Source organism: Lynx canadensis, chromosome E1 (assembly GCF_007474595.2).
Source record: "Lynx canadensis isolate LIC74 chromosome E1, mLynCan4.pri.v2, whole genome shotgun sequence".
NCBI classification, from domain to species: Eukaryota; Metazoa; Chordata; class Mammalia; order Carnivora; family Felidae; genus Lynx; species Lynx canadensis.
This window is the reverse complement of record NC_044316.2, coordinates 35323187-35339846: the sequence shown is the minus strand read 5'-3', so window position 1 is coordinate 35339846 and position 16660 is coordinate 35323187. Positions and strand designations below refer to the sequence as shown.

The following is a 16660-nucleotide window of genomic DNA, read 5'->3' as shown; positions in this document are numbered from 1 at the left end:
CGCTGCCCAGGTCAGAAACTTGCTTGGAACAGGCAGGGTTCTTGCTCGCTCTAGGAGGTTCAGAGGGGGAGCCGCTCAGCCTAACTCTGGCTGCCGCCCTCACTACAAAGCGTGTCCCGGGAACGCCAGGGCTGATGTGGTCTCCAAACCCACACACACACTCTAGCTGCTGGCTCTGGGGCGGGGGGGCAAACGAGGAGGCAAAAGTGAGGGCCTGCCTGCCAGGCACAGCAGACGTGCTACGCCGGTGTGGCTGGAAGAGAAGGGGCAGAAGGCAGGGGTGGGGTCAAAGAAATTAGGAAAACGTTCTGGCATCCATCTGTTGTTTTTTTTTTTTTTAATTTTTTTTTTTTTTAACGTTTATTTTATTTTTGGGACAGAGAGAGACAGAGCGTGAACGGGGAGGGGCAGAGAGAGAGGGAGACACAGAATCGGAAACAGGCTCCAGGCTCCGAGCCATCAGCCCAGAGCCTGACGCGGGGCTCGAACTCACGGACCGCGAGATCGGGACCTGAGCTGAAGTCGGACGCTTAACCGACTGCGCCACCCAGGCGCCCCATCCATCTGTTTTTTAACAACACAAAAGCTTGCAAGGACTTCAGTAAATCCCGCCTCCCCACCCTCCCTCTACCCTGGTCCATGCTCCCTTGTCTCTCCCGGGTAAAGGCCCTCCCTCATCTCTAGTCCTTTCTGGGGACGTGCCCGTGCTCTGCAGACAAGGAACACCAATTACTTAGGGAGACGTCAGGAGAGCCTCAGAGCTTCCCAGTGTAACACCAGTGTTGAAGGAGGTGGCTTGTGCCAGGCCAGGGGGCTCAAGCAGGAATGCGAACGGAGCCCAAAACCTGGAAGCAGAAAATTCCCAGAAGGCCCAGGAATCAAAGACGGGCAGGGTGCATATTTTGGTTCGGATGCCTACGTCGATCAGAATTCTCCCACCTCTTGCCCGCAGCCACAATATTGACAGGTTGCTAAGAGTTCCTCGAGGGCTGGAGCCCATCCCGGGAAAAGAGGAAAGCTGCACAGCTTGGCCTTGCCAGACCCACGGAGGCACATCGCTGACCTCTGTCTTGCTGTGGCAAGAAGCCCAGACTTGTTATATAAAAGATCTGGCCTGCAGCTGGGGCCCGAGTGAAAACACACAGCCTAGAGCCCAGGCCTCTAAATCCGGCCAGGGAACATCTGAGGGCGGCCCGGCCTTGAGTTGACAAAGAGAACGCTCTCCGAGGAGTGGGGTGGAGGCTTCCTAGAAGGTTGGTGGCCGGAAGTGACAGAGACGGGGAGAGGTGGGCTACCCGGAAGCCTGCGCCTGTCAGAGGGGATGCGCTCACAAGTTTGCACCCTCGAAGTCCTACCCGACCAGATACGTTATTTGGATTAAACACTCCTCTGAGACGAGAAAGGGAGTGGGTGCTCCAGGCCCGGGAGGGCAAAGCGTAAAGCTATCTTACTCGGCCTTTCTAAAGAATGCCGGGTTGGGGCGCCTGGGTGGCTCAGTCGGTTAAGCGCCCGACTTCGGCTCAGGTCACGATCTCACGGTCCGTGAGTTCGAGCCCCGCGTCGGGCTCTGGGCTGACGGCTCGGAGCCTGGAGCCTGTTTCGGATTCTGTGTCTCCCTCTCTCTCTGCCCCTCCCCGGTTCATGCTCTCTCTCTGCCTCAAAATAAATAAACGTTAAAAAAAAATTTTTTTTTAAAGAATGCCAGGAACAGCAGTGCCCAGGGCTCCAAAAGCGGGCCCCCGCTGTCCTGTCCGCCGCTGGAGCGTGTCCTCCCTTCGCACTCTGTTTGTGGATCTAAAGAGGCCCGCTGATCCGGGCTGCGGCAAACTGTTGTTGGTTCAAGGTGGGGCATTCCCACGAGAATTCCTCTCCTCTAAACTGTGCCAAACATTTGGTCTCATCTCATCCCTTGGCTGTCTGCTCACTGGCCTTCATGGAATGGGCACCCAGACTCACAGAGGCCAAATCTTGTTCTCATTTCCTCATTCTTCATCCCACAGGCCGAGAACAGTACTGGGCCTTCAAACGTTCGCCGGCAACATTTGAAAATGAATCTCATTTAAAAAAAATAACGAAAGAAAGGACCGACGTGATGCGCACAACAGAGGAGGTAGGGGACGGGAGGACACAAGACCTTGCGTGCGTGGCGGTCACCCCGCCTGTGAGCGAGCAGAAGAGGCGCACACTCCCAGCTAGCGAAGGGACAGCTGACTTGCCCGGACCCCCCAGGATGCAGGCCTGCCTCTGAGCCCTGTTCTTCCCAACCCGTTTCCTCTTTCCTGAGGAACTGCATCAAAATGGAAACGATTTGACTCCTAATGACTGCTAAGCATGGTGAAGTCCCGAATCAGGTTAAAAGTATCTTTGTACACGGGCCTGGGTGGCTCAGTCGGTTAAGTGTCCGACTTCAGCTCAGGTCATGATCTTGACGTTCCTGAGTTCGAGCCCCGCTTCGGGCGCTCTGCTGTCCGCACAGAGCCCGCTTTGGACCCTCTGTCCCAGTCGCTCTCTGCCCCTCATGCCATGCTGAGCTCTCTCTTTCTCTCTCTCTCAAAATCAGTAAACATGTTTAAAATGCAAAAAACAAAACTTAAAAAAAAAAGATATCTTTGTATAACTTCACATGGGATGATTCCTTGCTCGGTGAACGCTCTCTTATTCAAAAGCTGACAAGTAGACTGGGTGATCTGCACAGATTCGTTCCAAGTTAAGGATTCCTACTGAAAAGACTGGCAGGAAGACTGACTGACAGAGGGGACCTGGGCTTCAAAGGACCTGAATGGGCCCACTGAAATCCCACCGGGCTGCTGGCGAGGGGTCAAGTCTTCATGATCTGAGAACTTTCCCCTCCTACTGCTCCAGGGGGATCTCTCCTAGCTCACCACACTTGTTGGCTACCTCTTCCAGTTGTCTGGGGAACGCAAACTCGGCTGAATGTTGGCCTGCTTAAGTTTAGAAAGGTAAAATCTCATCTTTTAGGACGCAGAATAGAGTCCAAAGTCAACTCTTGCTTACCCACACACGAAGACTCACAGCCAAACTGGAAAACCCAGATTGACTTCTCTCTTCCACCAGCCAGGTGGAATGCAAACTTGTTCTCACGATAAGTTCACGGAGAAAACCAACCTGGTAAATACCAGATGATGAACAGCTACGTGATGCATATTCACGGCCAAACCCCAGGACAGATCATTCCAGTGACAGAGCTGGTGAGCAGACAAAAAGCCTCCTCAGCCAGCCCCCTCCCCCCATCCTTATCCCAGTAGGAGAGCGCGTCATTACCTGGGTGGCCTTGTCATTGGTACAGCAGGTGAAAGCCCCATCAGCATCTCGTGGCCACTGGCCCAGAAGGTAGGAGCTGAGGATGGTGTCCAGGGAGAATGTACGTCGGACCTGGGGTGGCTGAGGCCTACACACTGACTTTTCTGGGGCCACGGAGCACGGGACGCTGGCTGGAAGAGAGCACAGCCCGCACACCTTGACATGAGCACGGAGGAGGGAGACGTGGTAACCAAGCTTCTCTCTCCTAGGAAGCACGTCTTCACCTGTATCCACCTCCCTCCTACAAGAATATGGAGCGGCCCATAAAAGCAAATACAGTCTTGGGACGCCTGGGTGGCTCAGTCGGTTAAGCATCCGACTTCAGCTCAGGTCATGATCTCACGCTTCGAGGGTTCGAGCCCCGCGTCGGGCTCTGTGCTGACAGCTCGGAGCCTGGAGCCTGCTTGGGATTCTGTGTCTCCCTCTCTCTCTGCCCCTCCCCCACTCGCACTCTGTCTCTCTCACTCTCAAAAATGAATACATGTTTAAAAAAACTTAAAAAAAAAAAAAAAGCAAATACACTCTGACCGGAACTTTCCTGACTTAACCAGCTGGACTTTATCACTGGAAACAATTTACATCCTTTTACTTTGGATGAGGGGTTACTTTATACATGTCTTCTATCTTTTTCCTGTTCTTCATGGACTATGAACGTGAACTCTGAAGCCTCCATAGGGGAGCAGGACTGTTTCCCATCATTAACGAGGGAACTCTAAGTGGCCAAAAAGCAATCTTTTATCCACTGCCCTGCCTCTCTCTGGCACCCACTGCAAGCTCCTAAGCACTGAACAAAATCAACCCAATTAACTGAAGGACTCTTTATAATTCCTTCAAGACTGGTTAGCTCAGCGAACCTAGGTGACAGAACAACAGAACTCCTTTCAACCACCCAGGATGGAGGAATCCAGCTAAGGAATCCAGCTTAGGAAACTCAGTCTCCGGGGCACCTGGGTGATTCAGTCGGTTGAGTGTCCAAGTTAGGCTCAGTTCATGATCTCGTGATTTGTGAGTTCAAGCCCCACATCGGTCTCTGTGCTGACAGCTCAGAGCCTGGAGCCTGCTTCGGATTCTGTGTCTCCCTCTCTCTCTCTCTGTCCCTCCCCCACTCACACTCTCTCTCTCAAAAATAAATAAACATTTAAAAAAAATTGAAAAAAGGAAAATCAGTCTTTGGGATCCCTCCACTGTCTCCAACTTCAGGTGAAATGGGACAAGCATAATAAAGCAATTATAAATCCATTCATTTACTTTTTACCTCCGTTAAGTTTGGGGAGAAGGTCAAAGTTGAAACCGTCATAATGTTAAGAGTTCTGGAATCATGTGTAAGTTTCAATCATCTGGGCTGACCCTGTTTTCCATGGCCACATTCAAAACATTCTACTATCTCGAGATCTGTAAAGGTTCTTTCCTTTAAACAGAGCAAAACACTTTCACATCTGCAGTATTCCCTTGACAATTCATGTGTGCATTAAGCAGAGCAAAAGGAACCGGGGACTGTAGGTATAAATAAACTTGAAGAGCTTTATATTAAAAGACACCAACTGGCTGGCAGTTCCTAAAAGTCAAACATAAATCACCATACAACCCAGCAATTCCGCTTCTAGGTAAATTACAAGAGAATCATAGCAGGGTCTTGAGAATATATATGCACTCATGTTCACAGCAGTCCTATTCAACCACCAAAAAGTTGGAAGCCACCAAATGCCCATCAACAGATGAACTGGATAAAGAAAACGTGGTGTGCACGCAATGGATTATTAGTCCCAAAAGAACGAAATTGCAATACATGCTACGACACGATGAAACTTTGAAACATTATGCTAAGTGAGGGGCGCCTGGGTGGCTCGTAAACGTTAAAAAGAAAAAAAAAAGAGACACTAACACCATGTATGTTTCCAGATCCATTTACACATTTACACACATTTTGACAGAGTTGTAATCAATATGAAACGCACATTGTGTTCTGCTTTGCTCTACCCATTTCACATATGCATCTCCAAGTATCGACAATCTACATATTTATCGCTTTCAATGACTACATAATGTTCCACCAGGTTGGTATACGGTAGTAGTTTACTTAGCCACTCCCATATTATTGGACATTTGAGGGGTCTCCCTGCTCGCGATTCGCGTATCACAAATGTTACAACGCGGATAACTTTCAGTCTGTTTTTACTTAATCCCTGGCATATTTCTGAGTCCTCTCCCTCAGCTCTCATATGCGCTCACTTAAAACCCACGAGAAATGGGGCGCCTGGGTGGCTCAGTCGGTTAAGCGTCTGACTTCGGCTCAGGTCATGATCTCACGGTCCGTGAGTTCGAGCCCTGCATCGGGCTCTGTGCTGACAGCTCAGAGCCTGGAGCCTGTTTCAGATTCTGTGTCTCCCTCTCTCTCTGCCCCTCCCCCGTTCATGCTCTGTCTCTCTCTGTCTCAAAATAATAAACATTAAAAAAAACAAAAAAAACACACATGAAAATGACATGTTGCAAACGTAGTAAGTGAATTGTGGGAAAGTCAGGAAACAGACAACAAAAAGAAAAACCTCGAACCTCAGCATCCAAAGAGATCACAGGTAATACCATGATAGATATAACCATGTCAGCCTTATTGCTGTGTGTGTGTGTGCTTTAAAATAAAAAATGGGCTGGGGGGGTGGGGCGGGGAGCGCGCCTGGGTGGCTCCGTCGGTAAAGCGCCTGACTCTTGATTTCAGCTCAGGTTATGATCTCACAGTCTAAGTTCGACCCCCCACACTGGGTCCTGTGCTGACAGTGGGTAGCCTGCTTGGGATTCTCTCTCTCCTCCGTCTCTCTATTCCTCCCCCACTTGTGCTTTCTCTCTCAAAATAAATGAATAAAACCAATTTAATACATAATAAAATACAAATACAAATAGGGGGCACCTGGCTGGCCCAGATCAGTGGAACATGTGACTCTTGATCTCAGAGTAGTGAGGTTAAGCCCCATGTTGGGTGTAGAGATTACTTAAAAGTGAAAAATCTTGGGGCGCCTGGGTGGCTTAGTTGGTTGAGCGTCTGGCTCTTGATTTCAGCTCAGGTCATAATCTCCCAGTTCGTGTGTCCAAGCCCTGCCTCGGGCTCTGTGCTGACAGGGCAGAGTGTGCTTGGGATTCTCTCTCTCCCTCTCGCTACCTGTCCCTCCCCCCCCCAAATAAATAACTATAAAAAAAATAAAAAATAAAAAATGTCAAAACACATAAATTTAAAAATGGGATCATTTTTTACATGTTTTTTCCAATACGTTTTCACCTGATACCATAAACACTTCTCCAAATATACATATTGACCTACAAGCTATCCTTTTAAATGATCTTAACATTTCTGTCAAAACTCTTCAAAAGTTTTCTTTCAATGGATACTACGCACCATTTCCCACCCATGTCCGGAGCCTTCCCTCCTCTGAGGTTTTGCCCACGTGCCCAGGGTGGAAATCGGCCCCATGAATCAGGCCAGCCTAACCACTCCACCTCCCGAAGCCTTCTGGATTTCCTGGAAGGAGTATCTCGGGATTTTTTGATTTTCCCCAGCACTCTGTGCCCTTCTAGTACTTAGCATCCTCTCTTTGGATTACGAGTATTTTAACTCCTAGATAATAACAACCTGCAGCCAAGGACTGTCCCTAACTTATCTTTGTACCCCACACAGCACCTAGGACATAGGGCTGGTGGTTGGGCAGTACCTACGTCTTCGTGTAAAATCAAAACAGGTTACTACAAGGGGACGCCTCCTCTAATTATACCACGGATTCAAAGTCTGTGCATCCATGCTCAACCCACTCCCCGTGAATAAAGCCCCCAGGCCTGCCTGTCTCTTCCTCTCCCCGCTCAGGAAGGCCCGACCTCTCTCTTCTGCTCCCTGAGCCTTGTTATACCCAGTGAGGCAGCGACAGGCATGCTGGGTTCCAGCCCCAGCTTCATCTTCCACACAAGCCCGTCCACCACTCTTTTTCCTATCCTGGATTTAAGACCAAACGGTGGCAGTCCAGATATTTTGCGGAGACATCACATCGCTGCCCTGTGGTCCGCCGAAAGTGCCCATGAGACCCCGGGGATGAGAAAGCAAGTTTACAGGCTGACGTGACCGAGTAACAAGAGGCAGGTGGGAAGCAGATGAGCAAGAGGTTGGCATAAAGGCCAGAATGCCGTGATCTTGACAGCTGCTTCATCGCTGTGCAAAAGAGGGCTAGGGCTCCTGGGCGGGGGCAGGGGGTGGGAGGGTGAAGCGGCCAGGGGGAGACATCTCTGGGAACTGCCTCGCCCAGCCCCTCGGCAGAAGCTGCAGCAAAAGCATCTTTGGGATTTTTCCTCTACGGGGACCACGAGGACTCGCTGGTATTTACATAGACCTTTCGAGTTTCACCCCATCTGCACGGTGTTTTTTTTTTTTTTTTTTTTTTTATTTTTTTTTTTTACGTTTATTTATTTTTGGGACAGAGAGAGACAGAGCATGAACGGGGGAGGGGCAGAGAGAGAGGGAGACACAGAATCGGAAACAGGCTCCAGGCTCTGAGCCGTCAGCCCAGAGCCCGACGCAGGGCTCGAACCCACGGACCGCGAGATCGTGACCTGGCTGAAGTCGGACGCTTAACCGACTGCGCCACCCAGGCGCCCCTGCACGGTGTTTTAATGCAGGTCTTTACTCCCCTGTCAGCCCTGAAAGGGGCTGGGGGGACTGTAAAGGGAACTAAGGGCCAGAGGGGGCCAGGCTCGGGCTAGACTCGGTCACCCACAAGGTCCGAGGTGGTCCTAACACCTAAACCCAAGACTCTTTCCTCCCCAATCACCCCACACAGGCTCCTGGCCCTTCGGCATCAGGAACATCCTGAGAGGTTTTGCACCTGCAGGAAGGACTGTCCTTTTAGCCCCTTTTTGGGGAAGGAAACCTTTCGAGGGCAGGCACTGCCCAGGTGTCTGGGCTGATTTTCTGTTTCCTGGGTTGGTTGGGTTACTTTTTAAAGTCTTTGAGACCTTGGAATTCTATGATCTCCTAGGGACCATTTAAACCACATCCATTTGGGGGTGCCTGGGTGGCTCAGTCAGCTGAGCGTCTGACTTCGGCTCAGGTCATGAGCTCGCGGTTCGTGAGTTCGAGCCCCATGTAGGGCTCTGTGCTGACAGCTCAGAGCCCGGAGCCTGCCTCGGATTCTGTGTCTCCCTCTCTCTCTGCCCCTCCCCTGCTCACACTCTGTCTCTCCCTCTCTCTCAAAAATAAACATAAAAAAATTTTTTTAAACCACACCCATTTGGTATCTGTATGCATTACCCCTCATATCCCACCCCACTCATGAGCTCTGGTAGGAGTCTAACCTCAAGGACAACTATGAGGGATGGGACTGTCCTCCCAGGAGTCCCAGGGCGAGGGGGGACCCAGAATCCTGGAGTTTGCTGTGAGAATCCAACCACCCACTTTGGTCAACTCTACATGCTTTTTGGCACCAAAGTTATTCATAAAGACTCTGAGGGCATCATGGGTCCTGAATTACTCCTCCAAGTACATAAAAATAACAATACCAAAAAGAAAGAAAAAAGAAGAAAGAAAGAAAGAAAGAAAGAAAGAAAGAAAAAAAGAAGAAAGAAAACAAAAGAAAAGAAAAAAGAAAGAAAGAACGAAAGAAAGAACGAACAAAGAAACAATGAGTGGGGCAGGGATAGGAATGGACAGGAAGCACCCCAATCCAGAACCAGCAGCCTCTGATGCCCGCCTCTCTGCCAGACTTGCAAGGATCTCATTGCATCAAAGTCAAACTGGAGGCCTTGCCTCAATTTCTCTTCCTCCAAAGACAACAGGGCCTCAGCCATATTTCGACAGTGACCACATCCTAGTGCTGGCACAGCTCCTACCAGCCACAAGGTGACAGACTCCCTTCTGTCTCAGAGACCTCAGCAAGGCCCCACTTCCCCTCCCTGACCCCCAAACTCTTGGCATGTCCCAATACCTCTGGAGAGAAGAAATGCCACGTTCCCTTCAAGCTCGGAAAGAAGGGGAGGAGGGCACTTTGTGGAAAATTAGATTTTGATAGAAAAAGAAAATTTACCACTTACTTCAAAACCCTAAATGGTTGGAGAGCACCTGCTAATCTGGGGCACCAAAACCAATAAAGGGCAAAACCAAGGTGTCAAGTTCTCCCCACCCCCGCCTCCGCCCCGGCCCCCGCCACTAAATGGAACACCATCCAAAGCTAGAATCAGACAGTGACATGTATTGTGTCACCCTCAAGGGGGCGACAGTCTGGAGCAACGTGGGCCCCGCAGATCCAGAAGCAGCTCTGATGTGAGGGAGCCAGTTAGTTGGGACCAAGGCTCTACCCACCTCGTGATGTGACTGCAGCCACTGCCACCCGATCTCACTGCGCCTGCTCTCCCATCTGGCAAACAGGAGCGCGAGCCCAGCCTACGTTCCCTCCTAGGGATGCTCTGAAGAGCAGAAGATGAGAGGCAAAACTGCTTTAAAGTCTTCACCAGACAGATCAGGTTGAACCAGTTAACGTCACTTAATCCCTTCCTCTTCCACGATTCTTCAGGACAGAAGGTGGCGGTGGGGGGGAGGGGGAGGGGAAGGAGCCTAGGAAGAGAACGAGCTCTAGCCACGTTATCCCTTGGGAACGTGCACTACTCCGGCGTCAAAGCCTCTGCTTTATTAATGCCAGTCTAAGCCAGTATGGGCACCACCCTGAATAAATGGAGAGGGACACACAGCCGCTTGGAGAAGCTGTGCTGCCCACGGAGACCTAGCTCAGGTGGGACCGTCCCCTGAGAAGTCCCCCGAGTGAGAGCGTCAGAGCGTTGTCGAAACGGGGCTGAGCCCTCACGGGCATACCGGAAAGATCTGGGGACTGGGGTCTGCGAGGCCACTGTGGGAGTACAGCTACAGCGGCAGCACTGAGAGGTCGCAACGGTTGCTTGCGGTTGGAAGATGAACTGGTTTCATTTCTGGAAAGTACCCCTCTCAGATTTGGGAAGCCGGGGGGAGGGAAACAGGACAATCAGCTCCCCTAGCTGAGAAGCAACGCCCGTATCACGACGGGGCCCGTGACAAAGCAGCAGGCCTTGGGGGGGGGTGGCGGAGGGGGGGGGGGACGGGCACCAGCTGGGTGCCTGCGGGAGGGTGGAGTGTCCTGTTTACAGCGCTGTGGGGTATTATCGGCCCATCGCATGTAGCAGCCTCCACAGCCCAACCACCTGGCGAAGCACCCTGGCACGGGGCCAGGCCATTTCACCATGCAGCTGAGCAGCGGCGGAGGCTTGGGTTCTTGGGCAACGGCAAATGGAAAAAACAAAACACAACAGCGCACGCCGGAGATAAGAAGCCTCAGGTGCTATCTTCCAGCGCCACTTGGTTCGGTTTCCCAACTGCTGCATTTGTATGGCTTCGGGGACAGGGGCTCCGAGTGGACAGGGCCAGCGGTCAGGTGTCTGTGCGTTGGGGGGGAGGGTCCAGGGGGCGGAAAGCAAAGAGCAGACAGGACGCGGGACCGAGAGTGGCCAAGAGGGGCCTGGCGCACCACCACAGACAGGCGGACTCCTCCAGAGTGCCCACAACACGCCAGTCTATAAGCACCAGTGATATGGGAAGCGGGCACGGGGACAAGGATGAAGGAGGACACTGTCTCTGCTGTTCCCTCCTATCCCCTGGCTGGAGATCAGCTCAGGCCTGACCACACCAGCACCCTCCCACCCCCACCCCAGGAACCCAAAGAAGGATGACGACGCTTAGAAGGGCAAGAGGGGGTCAGGGGAAGGAGGAAGGCAGCAGATGATGCAGGAAGTGAGGCTTTTGTGGCTGTCTTTCTCAACGTGGCCAGAGATAGAGCGTAGGGTGGAGGTTTGGCAGCTTGCACGGAGAAACCAGCCGCTGACCAGAGGGTCCCGGCCGGGCATCTGGGCGGGGGGTGACTTCACTCATGTTGCTACCTTTGAAGCAACGCAGGAGAAGCTTGGGAAGTAAGACAAGGCTCCTCTCCCTCATCCTCTGTTAACGTGAGACCTAGTGGTCCCAAAATACCCCAGAAGGACTACAAAAGGGAGAAAGATAGCCAGCGAGGTCGCACACGTGGCCAAAACTCAACAACCAGCTGGTCTCACAAGTGAGCTGGGAGTCACTTTCTCACGTCGCTGGGCTTTGGAGCATTACCAGCACTAGCCTTCTCGCCTCCTCTCTTCAAGAGAGATCACATACTGTAACAGAAGCTGTACCTGCATTGGAGGAAATACGAAAATGCAGGTGAGCAGGAACTGAAAAATAACAACTATGCGTGTCCCCACTCGGGAGATCGCCACCTGTACACAACCCTTCCTGAGCTCTCGCCACGCACGCGTGTATGCATCTGTCTTTTTAATAAAAATGAGATCAGAGCATACGTGTTTTTCTACAATCTGCTTCTTGCCGGCAGGCATCTTCCTTCAGAAAGAGGAGCTGGCAGGGCGGGGCAGTCTGGGAAGCTGAGGCCGGGGGGCATAAAGCTGGCCATCAAGGGAGCAGGCCCTGCCCCGTCCCGCCCCCCCCTCCAGGCTGTGATGCGGCCCTTTTGTTGGGGGAAGGTGGGGGGGGGGATGATCTGGAGAGGAGCAAAGTGAAACAGGGAATCAGAATTTCTAAACACTTCCCCAGGAACAGATTGGCAGTCGGTAGGGGAAGTTCCTTCCAGAAGCTTTATAAGGATTCTTGTTCCATTTCAGTACGTGTGTTGGGATTAAACACTGCAGACAGATCTTCGGAGCAACCTGTATCGTCCAGTGCTGCCGAACTGCTTGCTTAACTCAGGGACATGTGGGTTTTGGAGGGAAGTTGTGGTCAAACTGAAATCCCCAACATGACTGTACAAGAGTTAGAAGCCCTCCTTGGAAAGCCCAAGGAGACCCCAACCATCCCAGCTGGGAAAATCAAACCTGGGGCTTTAAACAAAGCTTCTTTAGGCGCCGAGCAAAGAGCTCATTTTCAACCACGACATGGAGAAGCTACAGAAACCAGATCTAAAAAGAAAGAAGGAAACAAGAGTAACATCACATTTCCCTTACTGTGAAGGCTTACCTAAACAGAAAAGAGCGATGATATTTGTATATGCATGAGAAACCACTCAGCCAGACCCTCAGTGAATTCCTAAGTCCGTGGTTAAGTGTGCAGCACAAGTGAGAGCATTTCTGGCCGTGTCTGACTTCCCAGCACACAGACCACATCTATGGGAAGCGGGAGAGAAGGGCCAGGAGCAGCCCATCTAGAGATGTCACTGTGGGGGGAAAAAATAAGGAAGAGGCTGACTCTTTGTAGCAGCAAGGAGGAAAAGGGTGATCTCAAGTGTGCGTGTATGCGCGCGCGCGCGTGTGTGTGTGTGCGCGCGTACAAAAAGAGTAGACAGCAGTTACTCAGTTATTCGATTCTCAAGAACCTGCAGTTAGAAGAAAAGGAAGTGGTGTGAACTTTTCACCTTTTATCTGAATTCTCTGAAGAGTTCTGCAGGATTTCAACATCCTTAAAACAAAATACTAGCAGTTAGTGGTTGGATCACGCTTTCCTTTGGGATCTACTTGGACTTTGCACGCGTAGCATAAATAGCACATAGCCTAGCCCTCTCTTACAAACAAAAAAATCCCCACCCACGGTTATTTGGGAGTGAGGAATCTCTGGGCGGCCTATAAACTCGGAGGACGGGCACAAACCCCTCTGTATTTTCACTTCTCGCAACAATCTGATTCCTATCAAGTCAAGAAGGAATCACAACATCCAGTCAGCTCCCAGGTAGCCTTGTAAGATAAACTGAGGGAAAGGCAGCATCAGAGACTGAGAAGGTTCGTCCACAACAAATCCTACGAGGGGACACCTGTGACTGAAACTCAGCGATTCCCGCTCTGAATGTGTGCGCCCCATACTCTCGTGAACTCTCCTACAGAACAGGAGGCAGAGTTTCCGGTGTGTTACGGGTGGGGGGCCTGTGAGACACCCTCGTGTAAAGAGGCAAACTGATTTCTCCGGGGCCCCACAGACAATGGAGATGCGGATCTTTTTAATCCAGGAGAAGACTTTTGAGGGTATAATTCCCACCCCCGTCCTCCACTGTCCGGCTCCAGTCTCTGACTGGCTGGCTGCCTTGATTGAGGAACGGCTTCCACGGGTTAGAAGAGTTCTAGTCCTTTCCCTCGCTAGGAACCAGGGTGATCATACCTGGGTCTCAGGAACACTGTTTTACCCGCTGGGCATCTTGGGCGGGACCCAGGGGAAGAAAAAGACAATTTAAAAAATGAAGAGATTCCTTTTCTGGTGAGGAGAATGCAAAGTGGGTGAAAGAAAGAAAAGAAATAAGAACTCCAAATCATCAAAATAATGTCTGCTTTGTGAACAAACTAGGACTTAGTTTTAGTTCCATCCAGCCTGCCTTCTCCCTGATCTCAAGCAAACTGCTGGACAGCAATATCTGTGTAAGCAACTATTATTCAATTTAGTATCAGCCCAACTCACGCAAAATACCTAGTCTTCGACGGAATTTGATTGACCCTGTTTTGTTGCCTCCCCCCACTCCCCGCTGACGATTCCAAAACCCAAAAGAATTTAATTTTATTTTGGGGGTAGCTGAATGGCTCAGTTGGTTAAGCACCTGACTTTTGATTTTGGCTTAGGTCATGATCCCAGGGTCGTGAGATTGAGCCCGCGTTGGGCTCAATGCTCGATGCTCAGCATGGAGCCTGCTTGGGATGCTTGGGATATTCTCATTCTCTCTTTCTCTCTCTCTCTCCCGCAGAGATATCAATGATAATGTAGAAGAATGGCCTTATTCTCAGGAGCCGCCACTGACGTTAAGGGTGAAGTGTCACGATATTTGTAATTTCCAAACAGTTCACAAAAAACAAACAAAACACACATACGGATGCACACGTAAGTCTAGACACACACATACCTAATACACAGAAGGAGAGAAGAGAGATTTGACAATTGTACCAAAAAGTTATCGGTGCCTCTAGATGAAAGATAAACGGGTGCTTACAATTTTTCCGTAGGTTTGAAATTCTCCGAAATAAAAGTTGTGGGGGGAAAAAAAAGAACGGGCTTGATTTGGGAAGACGGAAATTCCGTCCCCCCTCGGCAAGGATCTAAACCCTTTAACATTTCAATGTTGGCAGGTTGTAGTCAAATTCAATTGGGTCACTGCTCTGGACTTCTAATTTGGGGAAAGGGAAGGTGGGCGAGAAGAAACGAAACAGCGAATGAGGCTTCATCTGAGGCAAGGAATTGAAAGATGTAAATCAGTATGAGGTAGAATAAAGATACCCAATGAAGGAGGTAACGTTAAATTAAGAAAGGTCACGTCATCCCGGGAGCAAGACCATGGGCAGACTGAAGGGGCTCCTCCAGGTCCAGAGACACAATCGGAAGTGGATATAACCTCAGCGATGCCCAGCTAAGTTACCCCTGGGCATCCATTTGCCACAATTAGCTCTGTCACAGGAATGGAGAAACCAGTGAGATCTTGGAAACATAGGTAAAAGTGGCTAAAGGAAAGGTAGCTTCTAAGGCCTTAGAATTCATCAGTCCTCAGCATGGGTACAAAAGCGAAGGAAAGCGAACAGACTTTAGTTAGAATAGGAGAGAGTCTAGCTGGATACAAGGAAGAACCTCCTGGCTCATCATAATTAGATGAGCAGGACTGCCCCCAGCAGCTCTGGGGAGAGATAACTGTATGCCCCCGGATGTCTCAGGAGTCACCCCCAGAAGGCAGGGAGTGACAGCAGAGGAGTCTGAGCCTCCTCTAGTTCTAGAATTCCCCAACTATTAAAGGGTAAATAAAAGATGGCCGGTGACCAATTCAGCTAAATGGAAAGTTCAGAGCCCACGCTATCATCTGGGGCAAGGTAAGGTAAGTTAAGGGGCAGGGGCGGGGCACAAGTTCACAGATTCAAAGGGAGATTTGGCTGATCAAGACAGCTGTGCTGTGGGCTCCCAGACCAAGCTGGAGCGTATAAACAGTGCTCAGTTTACCTGCAGCTAGCCACAGGCAGAAGGTCTGGTCACATGACCGGCGAGCAGACATCAGAGAGAGCACATTGCTTGCTGCTGGCTACACCTCACTAGGTTGGAACCTGTCAGGCTCTCTGCTCTTAACACTGACTCAGGTTCATTTTGCTCGGGGTTGAGGGGTGGTGGGGGGGGGGGGCTTTAAGAAGCAATTGCTCAATTATTCAGGGCCAGGAAGTTACGGTCACAGGGTCACAGGATTTGCTTTGCCTTCAGGGTCTAAAACCCTGTTAGGGTCCCTCTGCTCAGCCCTCGCAGCCTTGCAAAGCTGCATGGACCATGCTGTCCCACTTGTGCAAAATCTTCTCTGGTTACAACCATCTCCTTCCGCCAGTTCTACTGCGTCCCCCGGCTGCAAAGAGGAGATACCCAAGAGACTGCTACATCCCACCGAGTGGTTCTCCACCCGGCCTCGGACATTCTGGAACTGACCTAGCCTAACCTCAAATCCCAGGCAAACTCCCAGGCTGTTGCCCTACCGGTGGAAAAACCCCAAAGTGTGCTGGGCAACATTCCAGGACAGCCCCTGCAATGCTGCCCTGATCTCTCCGGTTGTTCAGATGGGAGGCTCAAAGGTTATGCAGTGCCTCCCGGGTAAACCTAGTCTGAAAAGCAAGATTAGATGGACCCTCCAGAAACAGCCTCGAAAGGTATGATGATTTTTGTACCCAAAAGACCAAGACCACTGGTCTTGCCCAAGACCACGTGTATGCCCAAGACCACTGATGACTTCAGAGCAGAAGGACGCTTGCCAGGTCACCTCTCTACACGTGCTTGCACAGACAGAGGTGGACGGGGCAATACGTGTCACTGGGGGTAAGTTACGCCACCTTCCCCGTACGCGACGGGCTTTGTGCCTGCTCTTAAATCAAGGGCTGTTAAATAGTATTGGTATCTTCTTTTATAAGTCAGGCGAAGAAAAGGTTTAGCCGCCTGAAGCAAAGGAAAATTTGATCCAGAGAAACAGTTTGGGAGGTCAATTACCAAGACGTCCTATCTGTACCTCTGAGAACTGGAACCGAGAGGTGCCCGGGGGGCAGTCCATTAAGTGTCTGACCTCGGCTCAGGTCATGATCTCCAGGTTGTGAGTTCGAGCCCCGCATCGGGCTCTATGCTGTCAGCGCGGAACCCACTTCAGATTCTCGGTTCCCCTCTGCCCCCCCCCACCCCGTTCTCGCTAAATACCAAATAAATAAATAATACTTAAAAAAAAAAAACAACTGGAACAACAAGGCTCCTTTGCCGCTGTCCCGTCTCAGTAACCAGCTTTTGGCCCCCTTTACCGGCTAAGCTGCACACGACCCAACAGGAATTAGGGGC

At 50.8% G+C, this 16660-nt stretch overlaps 1 protein-coding gene and 1 long non-coding RNA gene across 4 annotated transcripts in view; one reads left to right on the top strand and one right to left on the bottom strand.

The window, feature by feature from the left end:
• The window catches only part of FAM117A (family with sequence similarity 117 member A), a 44578-nt gene that overhangs the window by 15666 nt on the left and 12252 nt on the right, over window positions 1-16660 (bottom strand). For both annotated transcript variants that reach the window (XM_030296940.1, XM_030296941.1), the window contains exon 2: window positions 3283-3452. In XM_030296940.1, coding sequence (XP_030152800.1) covers window positions 3283-3452 — 170 coding nt within the window. The remainder of the gene's footprint in view (window positions 1-3282; window positions 3453-16660) is intronic.
• On the top strand, window positions 10438-16441 carry LOC115501763. Of its 2 annotated transcripts, XR_003964906.1 has the most exons (4): window positions 10438-13749; window positions 14070-14203; window positions 15557-16004; window positions 16041-16441. It is a non-coding gene; the product is annotated as an uncharacterized LOC115501763 (long non-coding RNA). The 2 variants fall into 2 exon arrangements; XR_003964905.1 differs by having other exon boundaries at window positions 15557-16441.